This window comes from Gambusia affinis, linkage group LG18, assembly GCF_019740435.1.
Source record: "Gambusia affinis linkage group LG18, SWU_Gaff_1.0, whole genome shotgun sequence".
Lineage (NCBI taxonomy): Eukaryota > Metazoa > Chordata > Actinopteri > Cyprinodontiformes > Poeciliidae > Gambusia > Gambusia affinis.
In genome coordinates, this window is record NC_057885.1 from 15751789 (window position 1) to 15770239 (window position 18451).

General features: G+C 35.3%; 1 protein-coding gene across 4 annotated transcripts in view; it reads right to left on the reverse strand.

Annotated features, from left to right (window-relative positions):
• The window catches only part of kcnip4a (potassium voltage-gated channel interacting protein 4a), a 138206-nt gene that overhangs the window by 117713 nt on the left and 2042 nt on the right, over positions 1-18451 (reverse strand). The window contains exons 1-2 of one of the 4 annotated variants that reach the window (XM_044096778.1): positions 6531-6609; positions 4394-4545 (exon numbers count right to left, since the gene is read on the reverse strand). The exons of 2 other annotated variants lie outside the window; for them this stretch is intronic. In XM_044096778.1, the coding sequence (XP_043952713.1) occupies positions 4394-4532 (139 nt within the window). In that variant the 5' untranslated portion in view covers positions 4533-4545; positions 6531-6609. Of the gene's footprint in view, positions 1-4393; positions 4546-6530; positions 6610-18451 lie in introns of those variants that run through there. One more of the 4 variants, XM_044096777.1, reaches the window with a different exon arrangement.

The following is an 18451-nucleotide window of genomic DNA, read 5'->3' on the forward strand; positions in this document are numbered from 1 at the left end:
CCTCTTTCAATTTCCACCTTCGCCCTACAGAGGCCTGGACTCTTGACCAAGTGGGGAAAAGATTAAAATGGAAAAATGTTGCTTCCCTGTGGCAGAGATATGCTTTTGCAGTTTGTGGGTCTCCTTCACTCCCACTGTGTCAGTGGGCATAAATATGCTAATCAAGGACTAACTTCCCAGGAGTCTGTTAATAGAGGCTTACAGGTTCTGCATAACGTAGCATTGGATCTCAAGGTTCAAGGGTCTTGTAGGCAACTGATATTCCAACTTCTGGATGGAGCTGTAAATTCTCTGCAGCTCATTTCAACATATTTTCAGGTAACTGTGGGATTTGAATTGGACAATGTTGAAAATATTAGAGTACTACCTGTACTTTCTCATGTAGATTCATTAGCCTCAAATTGGTTGAAGCAGAAAAAAATCAATTTGCCCATTCCCCCTGCTCCCTGAAGGACACGATCCTCAGCTGCAGCCTGAAGGTGAACGTATTCTGCAGCACACCGCTCCAGAGTGAACTACAGCCTGCACATACTCTGTGTCTGCAGAACAGCGTGTCAAAGCCTGCACGTCTGAAGTGTTTTATTTATCTGTGTAATACTAGCCACATTGTTTAAAAGGTGAAAATGTTGTTTAAAAAAAGTGGGATTAAGATGCAACATAAATGAAATTTCAGGTTAAATAAATCTTTTAAAGCATGTTAGGCAAGCCATGTTTTACTATGTTGAATGCGCCATAAAGCAGGTAAGTACCATGAATCAAAGCTAATGGTCCTTTGTTATGGATGTCCAGGCATAGCAAAATGCAGAATAGTATCCTTATTTGCATCTGCTGATCTTCATAATAAAAATTTGGGCTGAATCACTATTCACCGCAACAAGGAGAGCTTTTAGAGCCACTGAGTAACTGGTGCAGTGCAGTGACTTAGAAAATTTATGACAGTTTCAGAACCAGACTGTTGGAGGGGCTGTTATAATATTGGGGTGGGTCCCATCCTGCAGACCTGGTGAATTAAAATTTGTTGCACAGCAATGATATTGATATTCTATCCACAGTCATTGTATGTGGACACAAACATACATGTAACGCATACTTGTTGAGTTTTAAATTCAGTTTTTTATGTGTGTGCAGCAAATTACAGACAGGTATAACAATTATGCTATATTATCCTTTATGAGTCAAATTAGTAAATTAGGCTCGCAATCAATTCTGAATGCAGTTACTGGCAAAATTACATGTGCTCTGCTGCCATCTCCTGGTAGCTGAGATTAAGAGCATGAATGTATATCTACCACTGATAGCAATGAAAGAGTCCCAAGCATACAGTCAACACAGAAACATAATTTTTTTACAAGATTTGAAGTTTTATAACAGCTTAATTTTTTCCAGAAGGTCCTATGGAAAAATGAAGTTCCATAATAATTTCACAGGCTTTAATTTTGAAATGTGTCTGTAAAGAATAAATATTCATAGTGTTGACCTTTCCATTTTGAGACTTCTGCAGGTTCCCCAGGGAACATTTTCTCACACATCTGGGTTTTGTTGTGTAACTGTTTTCTGGGGACAAATCACAGTTTCTTTATGCTTTCAAGATGTGGGAAGTTTTCAGATAAAAATGTAAATATTGATCCCTGAGCCAGTTATTTGTCATTTTCGCCTTATGACATGTCACTCCATGTAAAAATAAGATCTCAGGTACTTAATGACTTGATAAATGGTTAAATGGGTTGAAATATGAATAGCACCAGTGAAGTCACTTTTCAATATTTTCAAGTTGAGGAAAACAATTATTTCAAACACCACTATATCTTAAAGCAACTTCAATTCAGCCAGTACAGTATGCAAGGTAATTTAACCTGCCCATCATCACAGTAATTTAATTGAAATAATCTGTACTAAAACAAGTTGAAAGTTGTTCCTTTTCCTATTATCTTTCATCGCATTTGAATAAATTTTAATAAATTAATTGCATTTTATCTAATAATTCTTCACAGAAATATATGTATACAAGCAAAATGTCTAACATAGAAAAACATTTTTTTTTTAATCAGAGTTTTTATCACCAATGCACTGAACTGTACTGTGCAACTGATTCATTTCAAATGAAAAGAAAAATATTTTGATTAACTAATAAGTATACAGTTCTTGTGATGTCACACATGAATATCAGAATTAAGACAGTCTTTAACCCAAAATATTACAGTTCTTATGCAAGCCTGCATTGAAGTGACAGCAGTGATTCATTAAATCTCCTCTTCAAGCACGAGAAAACAACATGGGGTTTGCTTATTCCTGGACGCTCTATTGAGCATGGCCATGTACGGGAGCCTGAACATCCAGAGGGTACTACTGCCACCTGGCAGGTTTATAGCATGATCATTTGCCTGCTGAGAGATTATTTTGAACGACACAGGAGGGAAGATATCATTAATATAAGACACCACCTAATGAGAAGAGACAAGAGACCCATATGTTGTGCGAACAAGCAGGAAAATGGTGAGGTGGAACTCAAAAACATGTCTCCATTACATGGAAAACTGGAGAAAATAATTGACTGTGCAATGATTTCATAGTGGCCTGTGGAAAAATAAAATGCCTAAAAAGTGTTTGCACCCCTTACATGTTTGAATTACAAACAAACTTTGGTTTCTTTGAATAGTTAGAGAAGGCAACAAAATAGTGAATGTTGTGAACATTAAAGTTGAAAATAATAAGAAAAATGTTTAATAAATTTTCTACAAATACAAATTTATTTATAAAAATAAATGTATGCCCCACAATTAAAATTGTAAAGTTCAAAATATGGAAAAACCCCCACTATGAATTACTTTTCTTCTCCTTCACACTTATTTGCCTCTTTGTTTTGTGTTAGTCAGAAAGCACAATTAAATGCATTAAGCTTTATGGCAGTAATGTGACAAAATGTTGTAAATTTTAAGAGGTATGAATACCTTTGACAAATGTTGCAGTGGTTTGTCACAGTTTCTTGCAGTTACCTATAACTACAACAGCATAGCACAGTCAACGAAAAGCAGCCTGCTTTGGGATATAATAATTAATTTCCAATAAGAAAGAAGAGAAAGTCTAATATCAACAAAGCTAGCTGCAACACCTGGACCCTGCTGCAATTCCAGTTGCCTGTCTAATATGAATAGAAATATAGATTCAAATGACAACCTCACAGCTACACACAACAAATGGAGCATATACACAACAAGAAGAAAAGGTTGATTATGTGGTCTACAAACTGCACCTGGTCTGTTGACATAACCCTAATCAGCACCAACTACAAATAATCAAGACAAGAAAATGGCTTTTTGTCATTTTTCTTCCTCTGCAGGGAAACAAATAATCACAGATGTGCTTTAGGATTCCCTACAGTAATATTCATCACAGTCTATTAGCATGCTAAATTAAAGCCAAACTCAACTCGTTTATCATAACAATTGACAAGGCACAACAGAATTGGAGAACATCTGTCTCCACGTTTTATGGTAATGTCAGAAATGCAGCTGAGATACACAGCAAATCCAAGGAAGTGACTAGATTAATGAGGACAAAACTGCTTTCTCCAACTATCTATTTTTTTTTTCCTGACTACACTAGAGGCCAGCAATAAAGTCAAAGTAGAAAGAACAATTGCTATTTTTTTAGGAGACAAATAAATCTGCATACATCAATGAAATCTTTTTGGGTTTAAAGCTAGGGTAACAATTTCTTTTGTATGTTTAAAAAGTAATGCATCCACCCTTGTCAGTGAATTAAACAACTCATTTACAGTTTAAATACAAATCAATTTATAAAACGGACTTTTAAAAACAATACCATCGCAGGAAAGATTAGTCTGTTTTTCATAAAAGAGAAAGTAATTTTGTATTGAAGGGTTTCTTCATGATAACCTCTTTCGGCAGAAAAATGTCAGAGGTCTGTAGAGATTATATGTCCTGGCAAGGAATCAATACAGAATGAGATACAAACTAAAGTAATTCACAGGACCTGTTCAAGGCACCATCAAGTCTAGTCCTATTTCACCTGTGATCCTTTACGATCAAACAAGCAGAGGGATTTTTTTTTTATTTAGATTTAGCTGTTCGATCTTTGAAATTCTATTGCTGTTAATTTCAGGTTAAAACTGTCCATTAATAAATTAACTACTTTATGCTAATGATTTCTTTGCTAATGCCAGCCAACAGTGTGTCAAATAGCATTGTGCCCATGCATAATTCTTTTGTCTCGCTCTGACAAAACATCAGTAAATTGGCAAATTTCAGGGATTTGATGTTCTACAGAAAAATACAAAAATACAAAACTGCAAATAGGTTAATTATCAAAAAGGTTTTCACATTTTTACATCTGTATTGTCATTATTATCTTAATTAACTTATTGAAATGGTACCTTTAGGGTTTGGAGAGGCCCAGGTTACGATGCGGCGCACCAACCAACAATTAAGTAGGACTTTCTTGGAGAAGCCATGGTTTTTACGCAAGTGCAGCTGGTCTTCCATCCACTGGGTTCCCTTGGTTGGTGAACACATGCCTCACAGATCACTAATGTATCAGTGAAAACAAAATACACAGCTTTATATTTTAAAAAATGCCAAAAGTGCATTCAAACAGATTTCTGTGACTTTTCTGCAAGAAAAGTAATCATCAGAAAGCTTAATCAGACGTTTACCCTTTTACACCAGCTAATAAGAACACAAACTGCTCCTACCAAGGTGGTGTCCAAAAATAGTTATAAGTTAAAGTAATATACTGTACCTGATTTATGAAAGTACCAGTACTGTACGTGGTACTTTACCTATGCCTTGAAACCAAGGGTGTTACAAGATCTCACACCTTAATATCATGAATTATTAAAACAGTCTGGTATTCTTTTGTCAAAGTGAAGTCCATGCCACAAAGCTAATGGTTAACCAATAGTGTCTCTTTTGGACCTATTTGCTGATGCTAAATTAAAGGGTTAACACTAATTCCAGACTAATAGGAGATTCTTTTGAATACAGTATAAGATTCATGAAACATTTTCTATTTATGGAAAATAAAAAGGACCATTTTAAAATTAGTTGAGTCAGAAGCCATATTAGACGATTTTTAAGCATGGTAAATATGCAAATCTGGCTAACAGACACTGAGGCTAAAGACAGTATCTGTTTGTAACTTCATTTTTTACATGAAAATGTTAACATAAATAACTTCTGTCCTAATTTCCTAAATCATCGACAATTATTATCACAACAGTTAAACATATCAGGGGTTTTCCTAATACAGTGTAGCTTTACTTTGGACCACTTTTTTTTAATTAGTGCTAATCTAAAAGACTATTTTAATCTAAAAGGTTATTTGCTAAGGGACTATTACTAGTCCCTTTAACACTTCAGAACTTCAACAAGAAACTGGATAATCATAAAAACTGCTTGAAATTTATTAAATCTCTATTCTATTTTATTCATGCAAAACACAAAAAGGATCAGCTAATGTGTTTGAGCCACCTTTCATTGGCTTTTGTAAGCACTGTGAAAATTTAATGTTTGGCAAACCACAAGCTGCTAATGATAAAGTTGGCATCTGATTTTTAGTTTCTATTGGATGCCAAAATAGTCAGGATTGTAAGCAAGTGCTTTTCCACAGTTTTTAATGAGTACAGCTTGCATTTATCTTTAGATCAGAAACTAAAATGCTTAGACTGATATAACCTGAACTGGATTATTCTCTGAGCAGATTTGGCACACTGTTTGCAATCCATGAAATTTTGTTCTAACGACAAATACAAAACAAGGAGCAGGTTCAGTTTAGTTTCTATTACAAAATTAGTCAAGAATCTACACTATGTGAACAAGTCAAACATGTCCACAATTCTTTTAAACCCCATATTTAAGGTTCCTTAAAGCCAGTTTATGATTTGTAAAGATTTACTCTAGGAAAATCAAAACATTAGGTTTCCCCAAAATAGTTAAAATCTCATTTCACCGAATTCTCCAGAGCCAGATGTGCCTCTACTGGGAGAGATGCTAATTTTAGGATGCTTCACCCTCCAGTTATACACAAGCATAATAAAGTGCAAAGCATTGCAGCGTGCCCTTTCTAAGAAAAATTATTTCTTATCTCATGTGTACTGAGCTGTAGCTTCAAAAAGATACATTTTTATTTAAATGTTTTCACATTGGGTTAGAAGATATAAATAAAGCAAACAATACCCTCTTACTTACGTCTTGCTTAACAATATCCAATTTTTAAATAATAGCAGCAAATATATTTGACGTGATCAGAAGGAAGATAAATAAGACATCAAGACTGAAAACAATGCTAAATAAAACATGATCATATGACACCCAGCCTTGGATGAGCCATGAATGCATCACCCTGAAGGTCCAATTACACAAACAGAAGTTAAATCCAAACATCACTGATCACTCAGCTGCTCCAACTGCAGAGCTTTTTGTTCGGTTCTCTCAGATCAGAGATTAACATCATTCTATGCAAATAAATTTAGATCAAGCAACTATCAGCTGTTCCTTCAGGCATTGTCTTACCTTGAGGTAAAAGAGAGAGGGTGTGCTTCTTCTGCTTTCTTAGGTCTCAAGTGATCCTCAGATTTCACACAAGCTTTTTCCCTTTCCTGAGCTGATCAACAGAGTGTAAAGCGGGTGGAAGGAGGAGGAGGAGAGGGAAGAGGAGAGTGGGGGCTGCACAATAAAGCAGCATCAATGAATGGAAGAGAGGGCGATACACTTCCTAAAGGACACTGTGGCTACAAGTTAGAGGATGGAGTTAGAGGTGATATCCAGAGTGTCTGGAAGCTCCATTGACAGGAAAAGTCCCTCTCGAGTCCCTGAGCTCCCTCCAATACATTAGTGTCAAAAATTGCTAATTTTACTGAGACAGATCAGCAATGGTCTGTAGTTTTATTCTTTGACGTAACACTGATGCTTTTTTATGCTAAAATATTTTCAATTCTATGATATTAATTTGTTGGCCAATTTAACTGGAACTGTTATTAGGAATTGTGTTTATCTGCAGGACTTTCATGGTCACTTGTCAGATTGTATAAAATGGCATCACATTTCTGAGATAAATATTTTCTTAGCATAAAACTTTTATTTTTTTAATGTTTTTTACACCTGATTAAGGTCAAGATATGACATTGAAAATCAGGTAGCACATCAGTAGTGTTTGTACAATTCATTTTTGGGAGTTCCCCAGTAGATTTTTGAGCAATCAAAAACCTTCTGTAGCAAGGCAGGTAGTTTGTTATTGGGTTGGTAGAATATAGAGGAGAGTGGCATCAATTTCAATGTCAATTGTATTTATATAGCACTTTATAACAACAAGGGTTGCACCAAGGTGATTTACAGCAAGCAATAGATGGCAAAGAGGAGACAATAAAGGATCAAAAAAATGTGAAATACATTAAATACAAAGGAAAGGTTGAAAAGCATAATCCAGTTATCATTATCTAGGGTTCAATGTCAATGAGTAGAAAATGTTCTTTGAGAGTTTCTTAAAGTGGGTGATGCCCTGAACAAATTAATATGAAGAGGTAAATTGATAGAGAATGGTGCCAGCTACCCAAATAAATTTGGTTATTTGACCCTAGGGTTCTGCAGATTGTTAATGGTCACAGCAAAAAGATTGTTCCAGACCATGAAGCGTCTTGAAGACTGAGAGAAGCTTGAAATAATTCTATAAAAGCCAACACCGGTGTTATTAGCCTATGTTTTCGTATACCCTCAAGGAGCAAAATACAGCATTTCTAACAACCTGCAAACAATGGAAGGACTGATCAAACCCTTAGAAATCAACACAGTGAACCCCCGTTTTTCGCAGGGTTAGGTTCCAAAAATAACCCGCGATGGGGGAAAATCCGTGAAGTAGTTATCTTTATTTTTTTACTGTTATTATACAGCATAATTAAATACTCTACATTGAAACCAAAGAACAAAAACTGTTTTCAGGCCTAAGCATTTTTTTTTAACAAATAGAACGCTCTCTTACAAATAACTACAATAAAATAATCATTTTAGTCATCAATACGAAGTACAGCAGGACAAATTGTGACTCGCATATTTCAGTGTTCCTCTTACTGTGACGCTGTGGCCTCACTCCGCTTTCTAACTACCTGTATGTTCTTCTTCAGAAGAACATAATTATTGGTAGTTGTTGTCACTCTTTTTTCTTCTGGTCAAAAATATTTGACAAAATTTGTCAAGCTGTATTACATATATTTAAATACTGTAACGTTATTGGCACACAGGTAGAGAAGAAGCGTGGAGACTGTTTAGCCAATCAGGACGCAGAACACAATGCACCGTGAAAGGTGAACCGCGTTATAGCGGTAAGTCACTGAAGCTAGACGACCAGTTTCCAGAATACACATAACGGGTCTTAAAAACCTATGATTTGAAAAGCAGTATTCTACTACACCCTTTCTTTAAAATATTTTAATAATAAACCAACGAAGTGATCATGTAACCAGTTTTCTCACATTCTTTTTCTTGCTTGTAAGCAATACAATTATGACTGTTTGATGGCATTGAGTGTATATTAATTCACAAACATCAGATCCTGTACCTTGATAAATAGTTAATCTTAACAGGATACAGCAGGATTCTCTAATTGCTTCCACTGAGTGATGAAGGGATGTTCTGTACCTGAGAAGACTGTGGGGGGGAACCTGAACAGGGAACCGGGAATGCAGCCACAGTTTCTCAGCAGGACAAGACACGCTCATGGCTGAACAGATTGGTCCCTTGTTGTGGGATGTGGGCTGATGAATGTATGTACAGATATTTTGTTCATTGTGTAGTAACGTGTAAGATAAACTGGCATTGAAAAGGCCTGGACAGCTTAGTGCCAAATGCTGAATTATTTATGTACAAGCATTAGCTGATATCAGCCACTCAAGCGCACAACATATCAACTGTAAACCAGGTATCTTTTAGTCTCAAGTCCAGACATTCAAACTCAACAACAGCAATGTCATTTTCTTCTATACAAAGTAATGTTTAGTACAGTTTATTTGGAATCTGCAATGGGTTGTAGCTGTGTCTATGTTTTGACAACTTTAAAATTGTCCTAACATAAAACTGCAAAATGTTGTACAATGTTTCCTTTGGTTTCTCATTTCCAAAAATGGGTTTAGTGAATCTCTTTAAACTATGAGATTTAAGCCATTTGTGAAAGGTTCATTGTAGATTGATCTAGCTTTGGTAATAATTATTAGATTCATATTTCTCCTAAAAATTTCCTGTACCCCACAATGGCAATCAAACTATGCAATATGCATGGTCTTTATGCATAAATTTGAGGAAAAAAATTTAAAAAACAGTTTCATAATAACCCATTTTCAACAATTTTTGGCTTCATTTAAAAATTATACCAGAATCACATATTCAGACCAGAAATTAAGTGACAAAAGAACTACAAAACTACTGAAAGTATTTAAGGCTTACAAAATTAAAATTATTTTTACATTCGAAAAAAAAGAAAAACTGTTGATGATCAATTTATTATTTTATGAAATTGACTTAAAACATATCTGAACACCACTACTAGTTTTTAATGTTGCATACCAGTGATATTCATTGGCTCTGTCTGGCCACAACTCAAACCTTTCTGGGAATGCCCTGAGGGTAAGTCTAAACTGTTATTATGTGCTTAGGATATGAAGTCGAGTGCTTTCAGCCTGGCATCATGTTACATCCAAATGTGAAACTCTTACTTTGAGGTAAACCGGAAATAGTTTATGGGCCGCTTTGTTGTGAAGTAGTAAACTACCAAGTCCTACCCAACAGTTCATTCTTACAAAAAGCATTTAAGAAGTCCAATTTCAAGAATTTATCTAGCAACATCCTGGGCATCTGACAGAAAAAAAAAGACATTTGTAACTGTAAACCACCAATGATGCCATTTTATTTTTTTATGAGCGTGTGTTTGTTCATCTCTAGCTTACACTTGGCTTAAAATAAAGTAAATATTAAAATAATTAGTAATAACAGAAAAAGAGCATTTATAAATCCTGACTGACACAAGGACCACTTTTGTATTAGACATTCATAAAGACAGTAATAGACCAGTCAAACCTAAATTTGATTATTCTACAATAGCTATGGATTTTATGTACAAATGAGTGATTTTCAAACTCCAACTCAAAATATAAAAATAAGGTATTCTTAGTTTTAAGAAAATATTGCTAATGTAATTTTTTTATTGTGTATCATATCTTTCAGTAAGCTGGATTTGTCTTTACAACTCTACTATTTAAAGAGTTGCATTTTGAATTCAAGTGAAATCAAGGGTGATATACTTAAAAACATATTTTCTATTCATTTTCAACACAAATGGAGATAATTAGTGCCAACACAGACTTATCAGTGAGTACTTAAACCAAAGGACAGCTGTGGAAATTAGACTCTCAGTAATGAAACCTGTTAACTCCAATTAGATAAGTGGTAAACAATCACCAGAGCCTGCTGCCAAAATGATGCCATTAACAACTCTCAATAGAACACCATCAGTGCAAAGATGAGTATTAAAACCAGGCTTGGTTGAAAGATTGCATGCTGAACCAGAAAACAATACAGTACATCCAGTCAGACATTCCACAGCATATTTCATGCAGACTAAAACGGACTACAAATATGTAAGTGGGGTGGAGCTCTAATCACAAGTCATCCTCTCAGATTTGATTATCTGTCCTGCTCAAGATGCCCAATGAAAAATTCCTGAAATATAATCCACATACATTAGATGCCAATAGCAGTCCGTAAGGTGCTTTGTGGTTTGTGTAAGAGAAATAAGAGTGAAGCTTCGGATCTCCTCCACACTTTTCCACTGCCTTTCTAATACAGACACCCACCTAGATTTATCTTAAAATCAATTCATGCAGCTCATGTGGAATGGAAATGTTTGTGTTCTATGTGAAAGCTCTTGCTATATCTGTGCATAAACAGCAGGGAATGTAGAAGGGAAAAAAAACAATCTAGCACATTTTCTATGCTGATTGAAACTGCAGCTCACCTTGTTAAAAAGCATTCTCAGAGTACTGAGGAAAAGCATAAACACTCAAAACATCTTCCAAAAGAAACAAGTAATCTAAAGTAGCATCATACTATGAGTCTTGTTATAGTTCTGTTTTTTAACCTCTAACTATTTGTAAGGATTTAAAGAGATTCTAAACCTCAGAATCCACAGATGGATTTGGAGAATATTAATAATGTAGAATATTGTAAAGAATGGAAAACACAGACAAAAGGCAAAAGTATTTGTTTAAAACAAGCAGTGCATTTCGAGAGAGTCATCCAGGATAAAGAAGAGGCTCATTACCGATAGAAAAAGAGGTTTGAAACCAAAGAGTGTCCACTGAAATAAACACGCTCACCTCTATTATCTTTAACGACCACGGAAAACTTTACTGAACATAGTTAGCTTCTTTTACTCATTATCTAAATAGTAAGGAATTTTATGGATCAAGTGAAACAAAATGTTTGGGTTCTGGGAAGTAAACTTTTATTTTGGCCTAATAAAAATCCCCAGAAAATTTTATTGGTCAGAAAGTTATATACATATGGATGTATTTTCTTTGGTTTGTGCCAGTGCATCTATGGTGCTCATTTTACTAAAAAGTTGAGTTTTCTTAATGTTCTTAGTCAAATGTTTGCACTGCTTCAGTAATAGTAGGCTAATACATGACCCATCCAGTAAATTGCACAGATATTTGTCTTTGAAATATGTTTCAGTATGGGCATAGTTTGGTGGTAAATATAAAGTTGGCAACTGATACAAGAGTGAATATCATATTTTAGCAAATATTTAAGAGACAATAGAAACATTAACTGAGATTGAGCTTTCTTGGCGTCATTGCCCGATTAGGGAGTCAGGTGGATCAAAATTTCTAACAGTGTCTGTCTGAAAATTAGACCTTGGGTCTAATTTCAATTTCTTAATACCTGAAGATCAAGCTGCTCCACCTCCTTCTGAGGCTCCTATTGCCATCTCCTCCCAGTCAGAAACAATCAATCAGAGCAAGGAGAAAGATCACCACTGTCAATCATGCTAGTGTACTCACTACTCAATGTGGTAATAGTGACAACTTACCTTTACTAGAAACTGTAAAGGCAGGCAGAGGAGATTGATTTTTTTCCACAGATTATCTTTCTCTTATACAGTCAAGACCTAAAAGATAGACAATATGTAAAAAATATATATATTTTTTTTATAAAAGTTACCTACTGGACCTTTAAACATTTTGCTCCAACATCAAAAAAAACAAACATTTTGCTCTCTGCAATGTAAACTGACAACATCTAATAGAACAGATGAACAAGTAATGAATTGTTTGCAAACTTTTAAAAACTGCTGCTTTATCTTTCCAAGCCTTTTATAAACTTTTATAAGATCCACATGAATTACACAGCCACTGCAGAACACCAAGCAAAGTTGGGAGCCACAAACCAGACCGCTCGTTCTTCTCTGCTACAATTACTTGAAGCAAGCTGCTCCTTTCTATGCAACTTTCTAGTTCCAATGTGAAGATGAGTAGAGCCCCTGTGGTTCAGAGTTACTGGGTCAGCTAGCAGTCAGAGAAAGATATTTCAGCAAACACACACCTGTTTCTTCCTGATTTCTCACACACTGACCGTGCCCTTGTCCTATGAAGTTGAAGCTAAAATTAGAATACATGAGGGAGGCAGCCTGAGGGATTAAGGAAACTGCAATGCAGTAGTTCAGAGAAGGGACTTTCAGTTGGTAAATATACTGTTATTTACTGGTGGTTTATTGTGATTTCAATTAAAAAATTTACTTGATGGCATTCAAAACTCAGTTCATCTTCTTTTGAATTAAAGATCTGTATTTTGGCGAAGCAAATATAGGTTTATTTCATTTCTTCTGCAATAAAAAAAAACAAAAAACAAAAAACTTATTTTGGTATATTATACCAAGCATACTAATACTACAGCAAATGTAACAACCTAATATACACTAAATAAACGAGACAAGTTAACGAACATTACCACAGAGTTTTACATAAAGCACAATTATTGAAGTGAAATGGTGACCTGTATGCAAAGTGTGTGCAGATTTATCTGTAAAAAAAAAAGTGTTGGAATGCTTCCATAAATTACTGAACCACAGCGTCTGCCATCTGAAGATAACGGTGGGTCTTTATCGGTCAGCGTGTACACAGACTATACAAGCGTCCAGAGGGAATCGGGGCCACTTTCTGTGAAAGGATGCGTGTCAGTGTGGTAGTCAAGCAGACAAAAGGACCTATCGTATACAGAGGTTTATGTTGTAAGGTCACTTTCATTTTCTCAGGAGACACACTTAATTTTCAGGTCATTAAACAAAAGCGGTGAGTTGTTTCTCACTGCATAGCTAATGCAGGCTTATCAGGATAGTTGCCTATCATTTCTAATAGTTTGGAGCATACCCTAAAGCACTATACAAGCAACTAATGCAGAATTTCTAATTTATTTAATTTGCTCAAATACCCACTCAACAAAGCAAAGTTAAAAGTGTTTAGTTATGGTAAAAAGTAATTGTGTTTTGATGTATTGAATTAAACTCCGTACACTATAACATCCATTTTGGTTTTCTGCTAATCAAGATCAGCTCACTTGAGTAACACAGAATAGGCGAACAAAACCGCATCTTCTAAGGATGTAAAGATTATTTTTCTAATGAGACTACATTGGAATAGCATTCATTCAAACCTTTCTGCCACAAAAAGTGATTAAAAAGACAAAGTCAAACTATCTTTGCGAACATGTGCTATGAAAAAGGATTTAAATAATTTAATCAGTGACAAAAGGCTGACATTTTAAATTGTCTTGCATCTTACATTGGGGACTAGCATAGTAAGAATTACTAAACCAGCAGTGTCTGTATTTCAGATTTTTGAAATGCTGCCAAATCCAGTGTGGCTTTTGACAGATGGGTCATAAAACCCCCAGATAAAATGGAGTAACTGTACTTGTCAGCCTTTTTTGCATCTACTTAAAGTCTCGCTCACTCCGACTCTCCTTCAGCAACAATAAATTTCAGATGTCGACTTTTTCTTATATCTTGTCTCTTCGTTTAACTTAATTTTCAAGCACCTGACTGATACTGTAATGGCAAACAAGTTATCTCTGCTTAGTAACTGTACCCATATCCTAAAATGTTTTGACCAGTTAAACATGGCAGTGGTTATATTGCTAATTTGAAAAAGATCAGATTTTTGAATTTCAGATCAATTGCCAAGTCTGATAGTCCGATTCTGCTCACCAGCTGATTTTTTAGTGTATAATGTGCAAAAACCGCAAGATGTGTACAGTCTCAAACCATACACCCTCTAATGAACACCACAAACAGCATCTGGCATAACAGGAAGCCTTGGCTGCTTTAGACTGCAGTCGAACGTACCCTCCCATATCCTAAAGCACGTCTTCCCTGTTCAGAGAGATGAACTGGGAGAAAATAATAAACTAGAATGGCTGAACAGAACTCTATATTCTGTTTCAAATGTAACCAGTTTTAAATAATTAATTTCACCTTGATTTTACATAAAAGCCAATCCAAACCAACAATCAAAACAAAGCTAATTAAAAGTTGAGGTGATTATTTTTGAATCCAAGATGCTTTAACAGGTACCATGTCAGTGAATTACCCACAATTCTAAAGATGTATTAAAAAAAACAAAAACATAAAATGGACTTGGTGTGAGAATACATAAAAGAAACAGAAACAGAAAGAGAATTCTTAATACTTTATTGTATTTCCACAATCAACCACATGGCGGCAGCCTTGTACACTGAATGGAAGAAACGTACAGCAGATAATTCTTTACCTTTCTTTATTTTCACAGATGTGATTTAGTCTACTGATGGTGTAAAGAAATTGTATTTAAGTTTCATTAACTGATGCATTTTGCTGCTTTTCTTCTGAGTTATTTTTAGACTAACCCTAATTATTAAGACTGACTCATTATGACTGCACATGTTTGTGTGCTCCATATGTCATAATCTCCAGATGGATTCAAAGATATGTTTATTATTGTGCTGTTGGCCATCTATTTTAAGCAGCCAACTTTGGGAGAAACCAGTTTCCAGAAAAGGCTTATGAGCCACCCGCCTACTGGGACGAGACAGACGGACCCTTCAGTTGGCCGCTCATGACTCCACATATGGCCTGCATGATGTTCAGCAATGACACCATTTCATTTCATGAAGGAGTTCTTGGTCAAGTTGTTCTATTGGTTTGAAAATGTAAAAAACTAGGATGATCTACAAACAGATTTTCTTGTCAAAAAGCCAATTTTTGCTTTTTTATGTTAAAGAACAGCAGGCTACACTTTTATTATCTTTTCACAGACAATAAAACAAAACAAAATCTGCTTTCCAGCAGAAGACCAGCAAATATCAAAGAAATACTTTGAAATAAGATGACAAAGCACCAGGTAGCACTGACGAATACACACAAGTTACAAAAACCCATGTTAGTTAGAAATAGCTTAGTGGAAGTATAATTTAATATTTAAAATAGACCCAATGATTTATTTACACCAGAGCTCCAACACCTTTAACATTTACAGCCAACTAATGAGCTCCTTTTTTGAATATGTAAAGTTTTCCCTGTTCTCCAAAATAGCACAGATCCTCAAACAAACATACGGTACTAATGTCTAATCTATTAACTTAACATTTCAATTACATCTTTAACTTTGATTCAGTGAATAAAAACTGTTTATTTTAGATTGTAATTCTCTAAAAAAATATTTATAAACTAGAACATAGAAGAGAGTCTGGATATACAAATGTACTTTCTCATACTTTTTCACATTGTAAATCATTCAAGGAAAATGTTGCACTTAATGTTCAAATAATCTCAATATATTTTCTTATAAACAAAAAATTCTTGCAAATTCTGGCGAAAAGTGGTCATTATGCTGAACACAAAAATACCATGTAACCTCAATGATAAATAATATTACTGTAAGCCATTTTCCTTAACCTAAAGAAGGCTGCTTTGGACAAATATAAATATGAGTCCTGAATTACCAAGTAGAAGAAATACTGAGATATGCATCACCCTTCACAAAAACTGGCACTCCTCATAAAGGTCTGTAAAAAGCCCCACAAGTTTATACATTCCTCTAACATAGAGCACTATTTCTCTTATCCACACTTCAAACTACGAAAGACAAAAGAACATGTTTATCAAACGAGTCAGAAATGCATTGATCCAAGAAATTCATGAATCAACTACCAGAAAAAACTGCTTGACTAAGCTCACATATCTGAAGTCAAATAAAAAAAATTAAAAAACTTAACATGGAAATCGTGAAAAAGAAAGCTGGATAACAACCCAAGTTTGTTTTTTTTTGACACCATATGACTGAGAAAGATGGCAAATTTGAGAAAGAAAAAAAAAAAAAAGACACATTTCTGTTAGACCAATCATGTTATAACTAATGTGGATAGCTTGAAATGGAAGGGTATGGACTTTTTTAAACACTAATATCTATTTTAAGAAGTAGCTGTCTAGTTTTCAAAATGCCTTTTAGTTGACAGGACAAAAATAAATGGATAACAAAGTGTTATGTTTCCTTTTTTTTTCCAAAGTGAATCTAGCCCATCTATAGCGTGACCTTGTCAACAGGAAAGAAACACATTTTCAAGCTGCATTTAAGCATTTCTACCCAGTTGACACCCACTATTTGGCACTCTATACAAAGTCGGCAAATAGAGTGGATCTGTGGCATAAACAAGCCAGTGGGTGGAAACATAAACATTTGAGATTGTCCACTTTTTTCAGGGTTCACACATCTCAGAGCATTTTTAGCAACAAAAATCGCCATGACACCTCTTGCAGATCTGTTCTACATCCCAGTCATCCAGCTTGTGTTAATATATTTAGCTCCATCTCTCCCTTTCTTGTCTCTGTGTCCACCCTCTTTACTTTGGACTACTTATTCCCTTATTATTTTCTGGCTTGATTCCAAAGGCAGATGGTCCTTACAAGCAGATGCTCTCCACCCAATCCACATGACAGAACAAACAAAGGCTGGAAGCAAAGCAAACAAAATCTGCTTCTCAGCAGAAGACCAGCAAATATCAAAGAAACACTGAAATAAGATGACAAAGCATCCTTAGTGTAAAAGGGACAAGATTAACAACGGAACAGAGAACTCTGACTCAATATACAGTAAAATGATACAAAAGTGTAGTGACCATCTGTATTTAGCCCCTTTTACTGCGTTTCCTGTTACAACAAATCCACTGCAGCCACCGTGCTTCAAAAGTCTCTTAATTAGTAAACAGCCTAAAGTGCGCCTGTGTATAAATACGGTTTATGAAAACATGAATGGAAAGGACACGGGACAGAGGCAGAGGTCCACTATTCAACAGGATAACTACCATAAATAAAGCAAAACCTGGTGCCCATCTCCAGCAACCATTACGTGAGACCCAGAACATGGAGATCATGAGTGATGCAGATTACAATACTTTGCAGCAGAAAAGGGAAATGCCTTGCGAAGATGTTATGGAAGTTATGATAATGATTTCAAAGAGGGTCAAGGCAGTGATGCAAAGAACTGTTGCACCAAAGAAGCAGCTGTTAGGAACAAACCACATGGCTCAGCAGATCAACAATAATCTTAATAGGTGGTGGTTGTAAGGCAAGAATAAATGCTAAGGAATAGAGGAATCACAATGATTTAGAAAGGAAAACGCAAACATCTGTTCGTTTTTAACCTTAAGTTTGTAGTGCTCATGATATTCCTCCCACCTAAATTATAAGAAACACAAACAGAAAATAGAATAAGAGCAAAAAGTGACATAGGCCATACTACTGGAGCTAAACTTTGAAACAATTAATACAGATATTCAAGGGGGGAAAAAAAAGCTTAGATAATCAGAAATTCACCCAAAATATTTTTAACCACAACAAACTACAAAATGCAAGACGTCTTTATTTCCTCCAACTCTACGATCCTACTGTGCACATTTACAGACTGGATTATTTATCACTTCATGACTAATACATTAGGTTGCAGAGCTTTACTCCTTAACAGCACTTAGATCTGTGGATGCAATAAGTATTGTTTCTCGTTTTTACAACATGTATGGTAATTGCTGATAATAAGAACATGCCATTTCCCAACATTGACTCTGAAAAAGATCTAAGAGCATAAAATAAATGTGAAATCAGGTACAAATGCTGAATCTGTATTTCTCATCTTTAACACAAGATAATGAGAAGTCAGTTAGGTGAGCAAATAAATATTTTCCTGAGTCAGGCATAATGGGGAGTTAACTACCTTCTGGCTTATGTGAAACAATTCAGGAGCCTGAGGGGAAGCTATGGACTCTAACTGAGCCATCATTTTTCTGAATGAAAGCCAAGTATTGCAGAGAGGGGAAACCATCAGAGAATTTATGCAAATTATGTGTGCACACATACAGAAAAG